The 19,110-nt window shown below is 28.1% G+C and overlaps 3 protein-coding genes across 3 annotated transcripts; all 3 read right to left on the bottom strand.

Annotated features, from left to right (window-relative positions):
* Window positions 1–2,160: 2,160 nt before the first annotated feature.
* On the bottom strand, window positions 2,161–4,890 carry LOC108729054 (glutamate receptor ionotropic, kainate 5-like). The gene is made up of 6 exons (XM_018457969.1): window positions 4,735–4,890; window positions 4,286–4,380; window positions 4,109–4,185; window positions 3,278–3,495; window positions 2,916–3,166; window positions 2,161–2,377 (listed from the first exon to the last, which is right to left on the bottom strand). The coding sequence occupies exons 1-6, from the start codon at window positions 4,888–4,890 to the stop codon at window positions 2,161–2,163; spliced, it is 1,014 nt and encodes a 337-aa protein (XP_018313471.1).
* A 2,987-nt stretch (window positions 4,891–7,877) lies between these two features.
* On the bottom strand, window positions 7,878–11,724 carry LOC108729055 (uncharacterized). Its single transcript, XM_018457970.1, has 7 exons — window positions 11,503–11,724; window positions 10,065–10,159; window positions 9,472–9,645; window positions 9,092–9,321; window positions 8,745–8,926; window positions 8,205–8,446; window positions 7,878–8,109 (listed from the first exon to the last, which is right to left on the bottom strand). Exons 1-7 carry the CDS (start codon window positions 11,722–11,724, stop codon window positions 7,878–7,880), a joined length of 1,377 nt encoding a protein of 458 aa, XP_018313472.1.
* Window positions 11,725–13,290: 1,566 nt separating this feature from the next.
* LOC108729056 (uncharacterized) lies at window positions 13,291–17,128 on the bottom strand. The gene is made up of 7 exons (XM_018457971.1): window positions 16,973–17,128; window positions 16,373–16,467; window positions 16,089–16,268; window positions 15,587–15,804; window positions 14,572–14,792; window positions 13,933–14,195; window positions 13,291–13,504 (listed from the first exon to the last, which is right to left on the bottom strand). The coding sequence occupies exons 1-7, from the start codon at window positions 17,126–17,128 to the stop codon at window positions 13,291–13,293; spliced, it is 1,347 nt and encodes a 448-aa protein (XP_018313473.1).
* Window positions 17,129–19,110: the final 1,982 nt, after the last annotated feature.

Genomic DNA, 19,110 nt, shown 5'->3' on the forward strand with positions numbered 1-19,110 from the left:
AGGTAGGATATATATGACAACAAATTAAACAAAAAATACAAGAGCAAAGCACTTGTATTTTGCTATACAATATGTTTTACTATTCCTCTACACTTATGTATCACGAAATAACCACTAAGTCTTTTATGCGCCCTACAGTAATCATTTTATGTAGATTATAATTTATGATGGCGCTATTATTACAGTGACAAATCGATTCAATTCAATAATTTCGTTAATATTAACAGTAAAAAACTGAAATCATAACACAATACTAATATAACATAAAGACATGTAACGAAGCAGTTGTGGGAAAATTACTTTCACTCCTATTTTTTCCGACTTCTGCGGCATAAATTCCGGCGCGACATATATACCGGAATTATCCTATATAGATGTACTGTTTAATGCCTTACATAGAGTAATAAAATTATTACTTAGTGAATGGCGTGATTCAAAATTTTTATTAATAATTTATACTGAAAGCAAAACAGAAATAGCTTATCGTGATTGGATTGGTTTCTATAATTAAGTGATAAAATGTGTGTCATATTACTTTAGATAAGATCTTATGTTATATTCTCAGATTATTGCTTTCTATTTATATATTTATTTTCTATTTTATCAAGTACAGACAAATACCCAACAAATAATTATGCTGAGTATATTTTAAATTAGTGCTGGAATTTACTCGCAAATTTCAGTTTGGTTCCTGCCCCTTACCTCATCAATACCAATCGGCATTTAGATTGCGCGCGGGTTGGTGAGGTAAGGGATGGGAACCGAACTAAAAATCGGCTCAAAATTGCAAATAAATTCCAGCACTGTTTTAAATTTATAAACAAAAATAAAATAAATAATAATAGTAAAATAAAACCATCCTAAAAGTGTGCAGCTTTAATACATTTTTGCTTTTAGCATTATTAAATCACAAGAGATTCTCGTATTAGATTTTATACATATAGCGTTTATGTAATTCAGTCGTGACTTTAATCAATTTCAATCATTATTGTTATAATGCGAAATGGCATCGCATGATCACTTTATGCTTTGATGGCATGTTTTGATATCGTTATTGAACTAATGCTGGCATTGAAACGATTAAAATCAATTTTACGTAAATCGTGATTGATTTATACGTATATATATAAAACTGCGATTATTTTTTTACATTTTGATTTTATACTATAATGCTTAAATATTATAAATGCTTAAATATTATAAAAGATTATCATGCATATATATATATATAAAATATGTGATAATCTCTTTATATTTTAATGTCTCTTAATATTTTAATACTCGGTCGTAAAACTATATATTGCCATACATCACAATTATCACTTCATAATTAGAAAAATCAGATAGATTTGATCAATTATTTTGTATATTCTTCGGTCTGTGTTTTTTTACTCTATTAACAATAAATTAATAATTACTAAGTAAGTTCACCAACATCCAACTTTTCTAAATATGAATCTGGCGAGAGGGACCGGATTATGCTATTAAGTAATCTTTGAGATAGGGGTTAGTATTCAATAGTTTCTCAAATAATAAATGAGTAATGTTAATTTATGCAATACTGGCGTGGAATTCGTTGGTCTTCGTATAGCGCAGTAGTTCTTCTGAACTACGAACGTTACATAAGATTTATTATAATTGCCCGTGGCTCGAAGCAAACAGCTATTTCTGTTCAATAACTTGATCTTCGGTTTCAAATAACTCGCATTTTTTCATGCAAATTTTGTTGTGCATGTTCTTCACAATTTTTGTAAAACGTTCTGTACACACGTCCCAATAGATATTCACCGACTAACTTTAATACTCAAGATATGCCAAAACATGCAGTAAGAGTATAATCTTTGTAAATTCACAATATATATGTAAACTATTTTAAATAGTTTTTGTTATGATATTAGAGGATATATAAAATATGTTACAATTTATGTAATAATTCAAAGTGCATTTATATTTTTACTTATATTCCAACAAAACTTGAATTAGTATTCTCACAAAAATGCATTCTTTCTCAAAATTTTCTGTGTGTGTAATTATTAAAAAAATAGATTATTATTACAATTACAAGATAATTTAACAATTATCTAATACTAATTAAATTACTACTTACAAATAAACTTGTAAAATATATGCGTATAAGTAGTGTAATATAAGTAAAAATAGTCAAAATTGCTTTACTTTATAAGTAAATACAATTTTTTCGATTATAAAAATAACAAGTGCCATAATCGCTCCACAGCACATCATCGCAATTATTAAAGAAACTTGATGTAATTCAATTGGTTTCAGTTTTTGGTCGTCTTCACACTGTTTAAATTTATTTTCCATCCAACGATCTTTCAACGCACTCAATAATCCAACTTCTATTAATTTAAGTATCCTATTTATAAAAATTATTTATTAATAAATAAAATTATATATCATAGCCTAAGATTAGATTTGTTGTTATACAAATTAACTCTGCCATTAAGTAAATATATGTATATCTCAATTGTTTATAAAAGTATAAATATCGAATATTACTACTATTAAAAATTTTAGGAATCGTGATAATTTGTTAATAATAATCAAATTTTTTTAATATTATTTAATGAATAAGTAATTTTTATTAACTTTTTACTTTTCTCTACAAATTATTCTAGAATTATCAACATATTTAGAATTTAAAAAATTGGAACTGCAATTTTAATAAGATTGATAATAAAAATATATAAAATTTTCTTCTCTTCAAACAATCTTTGTTTTAATTATAAAGATATTCCAATCCCCAATAAATTAAATAATAAAATTTTGGTAGAAGTTTTATATATTCAAATTAAATTTTGGTTAAAGAGTGTTTGTATAATGCCGATTTCCAAAATATAAATTTTTAAAAGAATCCATCTACATTATTTTATTTTATACAGATGCTTTTTTACCCAACATCGATGGTTCTTTTGTATTTAAAATTCCTTACGATGCCGGAAGTTACCCATGATCTAGTAAATTCTTCTCCAATGTTAATCAAATGACATTTAATCTCGCCATTCACTTTATGTGTTTCTTCGTTTTGAAACATGGCATATTTTTTTGGCAAGGAGCATATCTTTTCATGCATTTCCTGAATTGTTGATACTACGATTAAGCGATTTGACTTTTTTGCTCGTACTATTGAATCTGTCGTAAGTATCTATAACATTTAAATATCAAGCATTCAAACATTTAAGTTTTATACACAAAAAGTTATACTAAAACTATTATATAATATATCAATGGAATATATAATTGATAGTATATGTACCTTAAACAAGATCTCTCCTATTGAATCTTTCAAAGTAACAACGCTGAACTTAGTATTATACACCAAAGATTCAAATTTATCAAATGGTGGTACAAAACCACTTTTCGATAAAAATATAAATAACACAGCACCAAATGACGTGCATATCATAGAACAAAATAATCCCAACGATACTTCTAATATTCTCGACTTTCCATTGAGATACTCAGGAATGTAGCCTACAGAATATTGCAATAATTCAAATTAATAATTTTTATTATTCTTAATATGATAAAATTACGTTTTAATTTGGTTGAACATAATTATTTATAAATTTTTTTTATTTACTATATATAATCTGTTGAACAACGCTCGAATTAATTATTTGCTAATACGTAAGTACCTTGATTGCAGAGATTTCCAAAGTTATAAAATATGTGTTCGCTGAAAGACACGTTTTTACGTTTATTTTTTTTTTGTATGAGAATACTTTGTGTCAAAAAGGTGCATAGACTCAGTAATATACACATAATCAGTATAGTGCACCATATTTTCCAAGAGAAAATTTTTATCATCCATTCATCATCATATACCACTTCGGGGTGAATATATAATTGAATTCTAAGAAATATTTTTTAATTATGACGCAGATACTTTACCTTGTAACGTAATTATTATTAAATTATTCCACTAAGGTTTAAATAAATGTTAAATCAAATAAACATTTAAAAAATTTAATAAATTAAACTAACCTATTTGTCCAAAAAGGTACTGAAAATTCGGTAGCCACAAGTCGCGACGTAAATGTTTCTAACTTCGGTATTGCCATAGTTTCATTGCAAAAAATAATACCTAATAATCCGTTTTTAAAAGATCTGTCTTTTTCTGGCATACCTAAACTATTTACATTTGCTTTCACTGGCTGTAATCTAAAAATATGAAATATCTATTAATTTATTTTGTTATTAATATAAAATGTTAGAACACAATAATCTATTTTCGCAATGTGAGATATATGTGCGGTCTTACGTAAAGTTCAACGATTCCGAAAGTAGATTCCATATTTCTCCACAAAGTCCCGTAACTTTCGTATTATTATTGTAAAAGTGAAGAAAATGCGGCTCCTGAAATGTACAATCAACGAATTAAGTTATACAACTCGTCAATTTATAATTATAATATTTGTTAATATGCCGTTATTTAGTAAGTATAACATTCATTGCCAACATAAAAAAGTGTCGTACATATTCTAATGTGTGAAAATAAATATTCTTTATGCTATTATTTATACCATATTTGTAATTCTTAAGAAAGAAATCCTAATTAAAACTAAAAATACTATTTGTTATTAATTGATTATATCAACTATCTAATCTTTATTTTACATAAGTATTAAGAAACAAGATTTTTTAAAATCTTGTTTCTTAATACTTATGTTTAGAAAAGATAATCATATCTGACATTTTATAAGAGTATACCTGAAAAGATGTTAAAGTAAAATTTTGTAGTTGAAAATTGTGGATCTCGAGTGCTCGACTTTGTCTGAAGCGTTCTTGTTGCATCATCGCATAAGTCGGCACGCTGGAAATTGGCACAAAAGTCTTTTGCGTTTTGCTCCAAATCACACCCTTCATTGTCGTACACGATTGCAAAATTCTATATAATGCAACTAGAAGTAATGGTCATCTTATATGGACGCACTGTTGTAATGCATTATAAAGATTTATAAGATTGTTGCTTAGTGAATAACGCGATTTGAAATTTTTATGTATCTTTTACAAATCTGTTAACATATTATTTTCGATCAATATTTAAAAAAAAACTGAAGTAACTTATTATCATGATCGGATTGATTTTTGTGATTAGAAGAAAAAAAAGATGTGTGCCATATGCCATTATGTTACTTTAGATAAGATCTTGCCTTACATCCTCAGATTACTACTTTCCATTTTTAACAAATTTTTTATTTTTTTTTTAGTGTAAGCAATACATGAAAAAGTAATTATGCCATCACATATTTTAAACTTAACAAAAGTGAAATAAGCAAAGAATTCTATTTAAAATACATATATAGAAATATTATTCCAATATCTAACTTTGACCATAATTGGCGTTTAATTCTCTTAACTTATTATGTTAGTTGATGTATTCATATAAGCAGTCCCGTTCTAAACTTAATGTGGAAATAAACAATAACAATAAAATACAATAAAACTACTATGAAAAAATACTCTTTTTAGCTTTATTAAAACGCAAGAAATATCCTACATCGGATTTTATATATGTATATAAGTATATGTAATTCTTCCGTGACTAATCATTTTTAATCATGAAGTTATAATGCTGTCGCACGGCTATTTTATGTTTTGATGGAATGTTTTGGTGTTATTATTAAATTAAATACAAGCATCAAAATGATTCAAATTATTTTTACGTATATGTCGTAATTTTTTTATATACATAGATATAACTAATGATTTTATATATCGATTTTACATAATATATATATTAGGGGAGACCGGGTCTCGTTGGCATGCCATATAAAAAAATCACGACATACATACGTAAAAATAATTTTAATCATTTTGACGCTTGTATTTAGTTTAATAATGACACCAAAACATTTCATCAAAGCATAAAGTAGCCGTGCTCTGATTTTTGTTTTCATCAGGACACAAAAGGTAAGTTGGCATTGCGTTTCGTTTATGTACCTGTGGCAAAAAAACCAATGGAAAAGTTACTGCAAAATATCTCTTTTATAGCGTAGGTACTTCTCCCTAAGTTTCATTTAAATTAAACAAGTATTACAATAGAAAAAGTAAAAATCTAATTCAAGAATAGACAAGTAAATTTTTGATCATTTCATAATTTCATATTAATGTCCTACGGCTTGAGGAAACAAATCTAAGTGATGTATTATTAGTTAAAAGAAAAATGTTTGTTAGTATACAACACGTTATTTTGAGTAACAATAGTAATTTATTACAATAAAATGGTCAAAATTAGATTTGTATAGGGATGGGGTACTTTGGCTCATATCATAAGAAAAGGTTAGGTTGACTTATTGTACCACACGCACACGTGTGAACATTCATTTACAATTTAACTCTGACAAAACACTTTATATTTAACCTTCGGTGGTCACTAGGGGTCCAGTGGACCCCAGGGTAGTTTCAAGTTAAAATATTTCTAATAAGGCAAGTTTCGTAACTGTCCGGAACCGATTTGATTCTCCATGAAATATGTTGTTAAACACGAAAATTTAAGAGACACGTATCTTTTATACATGAGTTAGCGCACGTATAAAAAATACGTGTCTCTCTCTTAGATTTTCGTGTTTAACAACATATTTCATGGAGAATCAAATCGGTTCCGGACAGTTGTGAAACTTCCCTTGTAAGTATTCGGTAAAAATTGTATATGTCGTGACATATACACTTTTTATCGAATATTTAGAAATATTTTAACTTGAAACTACCCTGGAGTCCACTGGACCCCTAGTGACCACTGAAGGCTAAGTATTTTGTAAATATTTTTGTGGTCTTAGATTGCAAAGATTACAAACGTTTATTATAAACATTATGAAATATTTATTGTAAATGTTATAGTAAATGCTATGAAAATATTTAATGAGACATTATAACCCAAGTAAAAAATATTTATTAGAAATATTTATTTATATTTTCATCATAAATATTACATAAAATATTTAATCTATATTTTAATAATATTTCGAATAAAGCTTTATATAAAATATATACGAAATATTTATATAGCGTTTAAAAAAATGAATTTTAATAAATATTTATCACAAATATTTTGTGCTGTCTGGGTAGTTATTGATAGAGTTATTATATAAAATGTAAAGGGAGGAACTATAACATACCATCTTCTTCTCTACTTTTTTATTGTTAGACATTGTAAATATAAAAAATTATTAAGTGATTCCATAAGTTGCTAAGATCAAGTTTAAATGACACTGAAATACAAACTTATAATCTTTTAACCCATTATTTTATAATATTGTCCAACCTACACACACACACACACACACACACATATATAATATAGTTCACACACACATAGTTATTAATATAAACATATTTTTAATTTGTGATGAAGATGATGAAGAAAAACACATTCAACACTGTATACTTTATTATTACTTTCATCGCGATAATGTCGCCGAAACTGCTAAAATTACATATTTGCGAAACTTATTGTGTGCTCTTATCTTAGACTCTTACAATAAATTTCACAAATAATTTTTAATAAAAGTAATGAAATATATACAGTACTAAATATATATGCTCTTTTTCGATTTTCATTTAGAATGAAATTAAAAATATAAGTTTATGTTAACAGCTATACTAAATGCAAATTGGACAATGTTATAAAAAAATGAGCCAAAGAATTAGATACATCTTTTATGTTTTATCTAAACTTGACCCTAGGGACTTATGGAACCACCTAATATATTATAAATGATATAAATAAAGAAATAGAATAAATTCTCGCAAGAGGCATAAGAAAATTTGCTGAAAAAGTTATTACAATTTTTAAAAAGCTATAAGATTTGAATTTTAACCGTATCTTTCTTTTAAGTATTTTCAAAATGTGCTTATCTGCGTCTATATTGCCGTATATTATTTATTTTGTAATAGTACATTATGTTTTCCAGAATGAGTATCACAAATGATATTAGGATCCCGCAATATAATATTAAAAAAATCAAATAGACTTGGTGGAAATCAATCGGGTTGAATATTTCTTGGTCTGTATCCTCCAGTCTGATATTAAACCAATTATCTCTAAGATTATCAATCAGTCCAACTTCTCTGAATTTGATGATTCTGGAAAGGACAGACCATTACGTAATCTCTGAGATAGTTAGTAATAGTTTCTTAAATAAAATAATCAGTATAATGTTAATTTATGCAATATTCACGCGTAATCGAAGTTCTTTCTGTAACGGTAATTCTTCTGAAATGCGATTGTTATCCAGGTCGCGTTGGCTCTACCCGTGGCTCGAAGTTGGCACTTTCTGCTTAATGCCATAAATCGATCGTCGCAATCAAATAATGCATATTTCGTCACGTTAGAACAAATTTGATAATACATGTCTTCTGCTATATCTATAATATTTATACGCGCAGATGAATATTCATCAACCAAGCTTCCATATGTAAACTAAAAATAATAAGTAGTAAATTTATACTTAAATATGTTTGTATTATTTGTCATAGATAAATTATACAAGCCACTTAAAAGTAATGTATTTTCAATATGATTTTTTTCTTTACTTTATTTTTAAACTGCTTTTTTAAATTACGGAAGAAAACTTTGTTTTAGTGCAAAACATAAATCGATGAAATACTACTTTTTTAATAGCTGATTAATATTTCTAATAGAAAAGAGATTTTTCTGCATATAAATAATCTTCGATATTTACATTTAAAAATGAGGTGAGAAAGCTGCCGCGATATACCAGTAAGATGTATTTTGTATTGTTAAAAAGAGACTCTACATCTTGAAACGACAGCATCTGCTCTCTATATGTCATCCGATATATGAGATGAGAACTAAAGGCTAACAGTATTAGCCACGCAAATATAGTCTTTGACAATGTTAAGATCTTGAACTTGTTATAAAAAGCGTTGGGTATGTAGCCTATAAAAAAAAGGATATTTTATTTTATCCAAATTTCAATCGTTAAATGCTTAATTTCGAACGAAAAATCTTCTTTTACTCTATTTTGTATAGAACACCATCAAATTGTTAATTATTGTTTTCACAAATTTTTGCTTAATTTTTTTTTTTAATTGTATTATGCACCTCGTGCGCTCATTATGGTGAACGAATAGAAAAAATGATCGCCTAGGCTGAAACCTACGGAACCTTCTCTTTTGTGTTTAGATTTGCTCATCGATACTTTCTGCAGAAAATAACCAACGCAACTTAAAATGATGAACAAAAATACTGTATTCAACCATGTTTGCCATGAAAATAGCGTAAATACCCATGTATTATCGTACAGCCATTTTGGATGAACATAAACATAGTACCTAAAAAACATCAATTTATTAATAATAACTGTATCTTGCAAATGAAATGATTCCCGAATCGTTTCTAATTTTTGCTGAAAACAAGACGATGGATGAATAATTTCTCATTTGTTATTTATATTATGCATATATTTCGATGGATATGCTCACGTGCTTTTCCAAGTAGGCATTATATAGTCCACTACATTCATGCGAGTTAAATAGAATGTACTTCTCATGATTACTTGCGCTTCATTTCGCTCGAGCATGCCAAGCAAACCGTTATGACTACCATTTTCCAGCAACTCACCAAAAGTTCGATCGGCTGTTCGTATTGGGATGAATCTGAGGAACATAATACTTCGACTTTCATAGCAAAAGTAAAAATTGGAATGTATAAGTCACATGTAAAGGGAGAATAACAGAAGTGTAAACGAAGCTTCCAGAAGGCGAAAATTAAGACAACAAAATATAAAAGAGATGTTTAAGCTTCTTTTACATTTTATTGTTTCAAATTTTGCCTTATAAAAGTTCTGTTGATACTTCTGCCATCCTCCCCTTGCATTCATTTTACGATCTGATTTTTATTTTTGCTAGAGTTACGTCAATAAATGCCATTGTGTGCATTATTATAAACAAATGCACAGTATAAAATACCCCAAACATGTGTACACTATGTAAACAATTTTATCAATTATATTAAAATGTATATCATAAAGAAGATAGTCACTGTTAACATAAGAAAATAGTCACTTTTAACATACGTAAAATTGAGATAATCCTCAAGAAGGTACCACAGTTGGCCGAAAATACCATTAATCGTTGTATCATTGTCGTTAAACATTACCATATTCATTTCCTATAAGCATAAGAAATTATCAGGATTATTATTTATTTGTTATAACAGTAGAGAAGAAAGTAGTTTATGGATTCCTATTTATATTATAACTTTTGTGTGTGGGGGGAGGAGGGAGGGGGGGGGGTTACGATCTACTTAACTCTACAAATGCTTTGTTGATCAATCAGAAGAAAGAATTTTACGAATTGATCAATCAAAGAATGCTTCAAAGCATTTGCAGCGTAAAGTGGATTGCACCCTTGATTAATCAATATTTAAATTTAAAATTTAACAATTATAATACATTCGTCATAGTGTTGTTTAATCGATTCTAGATTTAAAGTTATGAATAAATTATTACTTAGAACATTATTTATAAAAATGTGGCGACATACTGCATAACGACTCAAAGAAAAAAGGGGATGGCCTTCCATAAAAATAAATTTTAAAATCTTTTTAATTAAAAAGAAACACAATACTTGGTTACAAAATTAACAAAACGTATGCAAATGTATAGTATGGCTATGTTCCAAAATTTACTCCCAGTACTGAAATCTACAGTTTACGTTACGTGCACTATAGATTTTTAGTACTGACAGTAGTACTGTCAGTACCAAAAGATTTGGAATACAACCTGTAGGGGAAGTTCGGGTAGCCTCGGACGGCGGGCATCCCCGGATACTCGAATTTTTCAATTAATTTCTAAGCCAAAAAATAAAAACATTAAAAATTTATAGTACATACATTGTGCAACATAAACTATGAATTAACGTAGTAGAGTTACGATCGATTTATCGAATATACTTATTTTGATATAAAAATCTCGAAAAAGAGGTCATTAATAATCAGCACTACGGAGAGTCACATTAACAAAATACTATTGTTTAACTTCACATAACTCGAAATGTATACAGCCAAATAAAATGTTAAATAACAAACATTCAAACATACATATATTTATGTGATAATACAAAGTGTCAATAAGTTTCAGAAGGAGGAAGAATGTGTAAATGCTAAAATGTATATCTTAAAAATGTTTCAAAATACTTGAAAACAAAAATACGTTATAATAAATGTTGGTTACGTGTAATTAGCACATTAATGTCATGATGTAACGGCAAGTTTCTGAACAAATAATTTCATAAGTAATCATTAGAATTGGCCACCTATATCTATAATAACGGAGATATTTATATAAGAGAGGCCATTATACCTTACACTGGCCACATAACTTCTTTTCTATTATAAGCTTAATAAATTGATACACATGATGAATTGTCAAAAATTCGCCATTTAAACTCTTTGAGAAGTTTATAAGATTTTGAGAAAAAACATTGAGCTCTTTAGAAAGTCACGCGTCGCACCTCGTAATACACAGCTTTCACCACTTCTCCGTTCATGTTCAGCTTTTCTATAACCGCTTGACGTTTAATTAAATTTTCTTTTTGAAGAGCGGCAAATTGTGGGATGCTAAACAAATGCACAAATTCTTGTTGTTGTTTATGCCAGATTATTCCACTCACGGCGTAGCAGTCCCAAATCGCAAGCTGTAAAATCGTGACCATTAGAACAAATCGCGTAGCCATAGTTTACGAATTTCTATATGTGTAGTTGAACTAATTCCACGTTGATAGGTCTATGTAGGATACAGACAAAAAAGAATATATTAGAATGCAGTTTTCATGAGATACACACGTCGCAAAATACGACTTACTTTCTGTAATGGATCGATATCACTTATAATGGAGAAGCGTCACGATATTGTCGAAGATTAGTATCATATACATAATCATTTTGATGGAATCAGGCAATATAACCGCATTCATCTAATTTGCTAATAATTTTTAATAGCTCAGTGGCATCCAAATCATAATCAGATTTCTTAATTATTTCGTCTGTCAATAAAAAAATTACACTATATATATGTTTGTCCGATTTCAATTTTTAAAATTTTCCAAAGACCACATGGATTTGATTGTGTTAAGGATATAGTCTTTTATTGTTTCTCCAAGCGATTTGGCAAAGTTAGATCTTTCAAGAATAAAGTGTCAATTTAAAGTTGAGAATTTTGAGAACTACAATTAAGTAGCGCGATTTTTAAGATTCAGAGGTCAAATATGACACGAATACACAAACACACATACACACGCGCGTGCACGCACATACGCAGAAAGGTACAAAAACAACTTTTTTCGCGTTAAATAAATTTTTTATTGAACAAATTAAATGAATTACATTAATGTTTTTTAAATTAATTCGGCAATTGACCAACAAACATCAATCTCTTCTTTTCGATGATCTTTGATTTTTATTGGTCAATTGCTGAATAAATTTAAAAAAACATTAATGTAATTCATTTAATTTATACAATAAAAATTTGTATCTGTGTGCGTGTGATTGTATGCGTATGCATGTGTATTTGTAATCATATTTGGCCTCAGAATTTTAAAATCGCGCTATTGTGTATCTCTCAAAATTCATTTTAAATCGACGCCTCATAATTCTTATAAGACCTAAGGTCTGTTCTTTTCAGCTAAAGTTCTTGTACGGTTCATCTTTCTTCCTTTTTTCTCCACGTTGAAAGGAAGAAGAGAAAAAAATGAACCGTGCAAGAAGTCAACTAAAAAGAATAGGCCTCTAATTTCACCATACTCGACTTAGTCAATCTGAGTATCATTTTATCCTTGTTGTTCATCGAATTGAACAAGGATAAAAGATACTGGTAATTAACAGAGTCGAGTTTTGGAACGCACCTCAGAGAATTATGTCCCTGACACAACCAAACCTACATGACCTATAGAAAATTTTCGCGATCACATAATGTAATTATTTATATATATTTTTTTCTAAAATCGTATTAAAATAATTGTCCTACATATTTTTCATTTTTTTACAACTTTTTTTCGTTTGAGAGCTTTCAGGAACATTTATATAAATAAAATCAATAAGGGAATTAAAATTTTAATGATACTCATAAATAATTATATTTGTTTAATAGTTCTGTTACATGTTTAATTATTACAGGAATGTGACTTAGTAATAATAGTATTTGTGACATAAATATAATAGAGTTCCGATTGCTAGTTAAATAACTGCTGGCAATTATATATTTTATAAAATATATTCGTAATAATATAACAAAAAAGGTAGTCTCACGATGACTTGTACTTATAAACATACGCAATTTTTTCGATTATAAAAATAATAAAAGCTATTATCATTCCACAGCACATTATTAAAATTATTAAAGAAACTTGATCCATCCCAACAGCTTCTTGTTTGAGATTATCATAATATCGGTGTTCCTCATTCAACCAACGATATGTTAACGCATTCCACAATCCAACTTCTTTTAATCTGAGTATCCTATGAAAAAAAATGATCCGTTCACATAATATGTTAATATAATACGCGATTGTATCATACTTGTTTTGGTGAAAATTTTTCTTAAAATTCTTTTATAAAGGGTATCCCCTAAAGACCAAAATAATGCTTAAGGGGAGATTTCTAAGATCATTTTGAAACGAAAATTCTAATACCAAAGTGTCGAGGGAAAATATTTTTTTTTAACATACTAAATATCAATAATTAGAAATATCAGTAATTGTATCTTCGCATATATAATTATCTTTATATCGATATTTATAACAAGAGATATTTATAAGCAATCGAATTAACGGTATGTTGTACCCAATGTAGTATTGTTCCCGTAGCGTGATATTTAAGAGTTAAAATATTATAAGATGTATAATATGAAAAATTTTTTCACCAGAATGCCGTTGAAATTTCTTTACCCGAGATCAATAGTCCTTTTGTATTTAAAGTTTTTTACAATGCCGGAAGCTACCCATATCCTGTAGTAGGATTTTCCAACTGGGATCATATGACATCCAATTTGACTTCTTACTTTATAGTCGTCTTCACCTTGGAATATGGTATATTTCCCATTATCTTTCATACATGCCAATTCAAACATTTTCTCGACTGTTGGTACAATGATGAGGCGGCGCGGGCATTCTGCAGTTCTTACTCGTATAGAAATATCGGCATTGCTGATCTATAAATTTTCAAAATAACTGATATTTATACATATAATAAGTGTTATATGCAAAAGATACAAAATCGAGAAAATTTCGCTGAAATTATTCCACGTTTTGGAACATTTTTCAGCAAAATTTCAGCAAAAATTTCAGAGAAATTTCAGAGTAATTTTAATTCAGTTTCAATGATTTTTCAGTATGGTAACTGAAAAATTCACTTTCATGTTTCATTCAATTTCAGTGAAATTTCAGCAAATTTTCAGCAATTTCGCTGAAATGTTCCAAAACGTGGAATAATTTCAGCGAAATTTTTTCATTAGGGTTTTAATGTAATTCAAAGATTAATAAATTATTAATTAATTTAATAGTCACAAAACTAAATGATATTAATACCTTAAACGCTAAATCTGCAGTAGAACCTTCCAAAGAAACAATTTTATATTCGGTATTTGTCAGTAGAGAGGTCAGATCATAAAATGGCGCTATAATATTAATTCTTTTTGCTATATACACGAATAACAAAGCTCCATATGACATGTACAGTATAGAACAAAAGAGCCCCAACGATAATTCTATTATCCTTGATCTTCCATTAAGAATATTAGGAATTTGATCTATTGTTAATTATTATTTAAATTAAAAATCTTTCGTTGTTATATGTATATGATAATTAAATATCATTTTATTTGATGAGGATCATTGATGAGGAGAATATCATTTTTCAATTTTATCAAGCACGTTATTTTTATATAGTTTCAAAATAATATTAATTTTCTCTCTTAATAATACTTATAATACATTTATACAATTTAAAATCTTTTATGTTTAAATGACGTGAACTCTAAGATGATACAAATTATTGTAAAAGATATACGTAAAAAGATGCAATACTAATTAATATCACAGTATGTGATATTATATCCCAGCAAATACAGATATACATATAATTGTTGTATAGTATATAACATGTAACTAATACATATGTTACATGTAACGTACATGTTAGTTGTAATTTTCCATTTATAGATGTACTAATACTTGTAATATAACATATGTTATATTGTAATTATATTGTAATTACGTTCAAATAGAAGAATATGATTTAATGAACGCCAAGACTAATCAAGTATCCTAGAGTCTTACGATATCAACAAATAATTGTTCGATATATCTGAGTACAATATAATGTAACATATGTTATAATACAAATATGTTACATATTACAAATCTTACATTTATGACTGGGAAATAACAACATGCTAGTTATATGTTATACGAGTTATAATCTGTGTTTACTGGAATAGTTATTTATACTTATATCTGTCGTTTAATTAAGCAATTTAGATATAGTTAAAGAACAAGAAATAGGATAAAAATAGGATAAAACATTCACGTCAATCATTCATACTTTGATTGCAGATCATTCCAAAGTTGTAAAAAATATGATCGCTGAAGGTCGAGCGTCTACAATTATTTTTGATCCGTAAATGAACAGTTTGTGACCAAAAACTGCACACACTTATTAATAAATGCATAACCAATATAAAGCACCATATTTTCCAAGAAAACACTTCTGCCATCCATGTGCTGTCATGTATTACCTCGTGTCGAATATACGATCGCTGGCTGTAAAATTATTATAAAAGAATCTGAATATTTATAAAAATAAATTATTGTATATGCACATATAATTATATATGTCTTCTTTTCAAAAGTTGCATTGAAATTTCACTCAAAAAGAGTGACAATTTTCATTCTTCTCTAAAAATGCCATATTTTCACTCTATTAGAGTAAGATTTCATTCCAAGAAATTTAGAGAGTTCGGAGTTCCCTCTTTATTCAATGCTTTAGAAGATATATCACCAGAGCACTTAAAATAAAAGTACTTATACGGAGCACTTGAACATACCTATTCATCCATAAAGGGATTGTAAAATCAGTAGCTGCAAGTCGAACATCATGCATTTCGACTTTGGGTATCGCGATTGTTTCATTGCGCAAAAGTGTGCCTAATAATCCTGCTATATGTAAATCGTTTTGGTTTCTTACTACACCTACGCTAATTTCGTTTGATTTTACTGCCTGTAATCTAATATGCAATATCTTTTAATTATAATTATTTACCGTTAGTTTCATTAGCAATTAATCTCATACAATAGATTGCGATCTGATTAAATTACAGTTCAATCTTACGTAAAATTCAATTTTTCAGAAAGAAGGATCCATAATTGGCCACAGAGTCCTGTAACTTTCGTATCGTTATCGTAAAATTCAAAAAAATGCGATTCCTAAAACATATAATCAGAGAAATTATCATCCAGTTTTTGTTGTCAATTGATATTTCTAAGTTTTTAATTGTTTAATAAATTATATAACGTTGTTTTAAATTGTAAGAATAGTAAATAATTCAGTTATTTATAATCTTTTCAAAATATAGAAAATTTTTTCTCACATTAAGTCATAGTTACCACGTTAAAAAATACGATATTTTTCTTATTACTACTTCTTGATTTACTACTACTATTAATACTATTAATTACTTAATTTCATTTTCTTAAAAATTGCTGTTAAATTGAAACTACATAAAAATGTCAGAAAATTTAAATATTTTCAATGGATAATTTCGAATATATAATACAAATATTTTCCATAATATAAATATTTTCAGATAGGAACTATTAATTAATAATTATCGAACATTAACAAATTAATTTTAATTTTTTAAGAGATATCATAGGATATCATGGAGAACATGCAAGAACTTAGTCATTTGCATTTCATGAAGGCAATTACCTGGAAGGATGTTACAGTCAAATTCTGTAATTGAAAATTGTGGATTTCCAATGCTCGACTTTGTTTAAGACGTTCTTGTTGTATCATGGCAAACATCGGAACGCTGGAAATTGGAACGAAAGTTTTTTGTGTCTTGCTCCAGATCACGCCGTTCATCGTTTCAGACGATAGCAATGCTCAATGTAACTGGGAATAATTCTCGTCTGACAAAAATACTTTGTAACGTGCTTCGTTGACTTATAACGATGATATGTAATTTTGTTGCGCAGTATAATTACGGAAATTATGATTATCATATCCTCGATCGTATTTGTACACAATGTAATGAAAAATATAACTGAATGATAGATAAACGAGATTAGCAGTGTCCTTGGAGAAAATAGAAATCGGAGCATAAGTCGAATGTAAGGGAAGAATAACAAAAGCGTAAATGAAGCTTCTGTTACTATCTCCCCTTATATTCGACTTATACTCCAATTTTTATTTTCGGTAGGGGGTTCCATGTGTTACTTTAGGTAACATCTTTTCCTAAAATTCTTTTTTACATGAATCAATTTAATTACCTACAACTTTCTTATTATATTAGCTAAGAGAAAACGGATATTAATATTTACGGACATTAATTAATCCATTAATTATTCATCCATAATTTATGCTTTGACTAGAGCTTCCTATTTAACAATGAAGGTAAATATTTATTTTACAAACTTATAAATAGATTATGTATACAGAAATATGCAATGTATTAAATATATCTTTGTAATAATTTTAACGTAGAGATTTCCTGCGATATATTTATATTTACGTTATTTATTCATGCCTAAATCGATTCTTTAGTCGCTATCAAGATTTGCAGAATAAATATGCCTTTTTTCCAACTAAATTGCTCGGTGCCTTGATGGCATGTTGATTTGTTATCATACAAAGCTAATGAGAAAACTGATATGATCGAGGTCATCGATGTGCGTCATCAATTCACTACGAGTAAAACATGTAAATTAATAATTGTAATTACATGTTATATACGGATATTTTAACATCCATTGCAGATTGTAAATAAAAAGATAATTTACAGCTAACATGTATTGTTACTTAACACTTAAATCAGACGGAATAAATTGAATCATTATTGTAAAGACATAACATGAAGCTTTTTGGAATAGAAAAAATTCAAATTATCATAATTTTAAAGAATGCATGCAATATACATGTATATAGACAGTTAAATGTTGATTATACTGTTACGAAATGTATTTACGGATTACAAATAATGCATTCTAGCCTATATTAAGATTTAAATATAAATATTCAAATTGCAAAAAAACACTGGATAAGTTATAAATAAAAGCAAAAAAGATCATTCTTAAAGATTTATTAATTGATTAAGATTAATTCTTAAAGAATTATTTATTAATATTATCTTAAAGATTTAATAATTTTTTTGCAAATTATATAGGAAATCTTCATTGTGGGGGGGGGGGATCTATATGAAGAAGAGAATGAGACCAAGCGTAATGTACGAAAAACATGAATTGTATATTTATATTTGACTGAATATATAAAGGTGTCTTAAATGTGTATAATCCTTCGCTGAAGTTTACATAAATTAACTTAAACCTAAAGTTTCTGTGACAAACCTTCGAGACGGTCAGGATTACAGTCGATATAAATTTCGATTCGGAGGTTTGTCAGTTCTAAAAGTCTTATTTAACTCAATAGCACTTTCGCGCACTCTCCAATCACTGTCCGTCCGATTAACGGACGTGGGAGTAAAAACCACCGGATGACATCTTAAGTCCAGTCTTTCTTCTTTTTTCTCAAACGGAACACGCTCTTCATATTTCTTTTTTCATTAATACAAAATTATAAAAAGTATAATACAGTCTGCTCCTTTAATTCTACGTTTCCATTCTCTAATCGTTTTGCGCTAATATTCTACCTCGGTTTAAAGTAGATATTAATTTCGCAAAGTTCATCATCTGATGTTGCTCGATCCGATATCTAGCACTAATGTTTTAGCGCCTGTTATATATATATATATATATATAGATTGTATATTATACGCCCCATATACGAATAACATATAATTTATACATGAACGCTGATAAAATTTTCCATCCAACATCGCTGAGTGGGTA

Source organism: Mycetomoellerius zeteki, unplaced genomic scaffold, assembly GCF_001594055.1.
Source record: "Mycetomoellerius zeteki isolate Tzet28-1 unplaced genomic scaffold, Tzet1.0 scaffold70, whole genome shotgun sequence".
Classification (NCBI taxonomy): Eukaryota; Metazoa; Arthropoda; class Insecta; order Hymenoptera; family Formicidae; genus Mycetomoellerius; species Mycetomoellerius zeteki.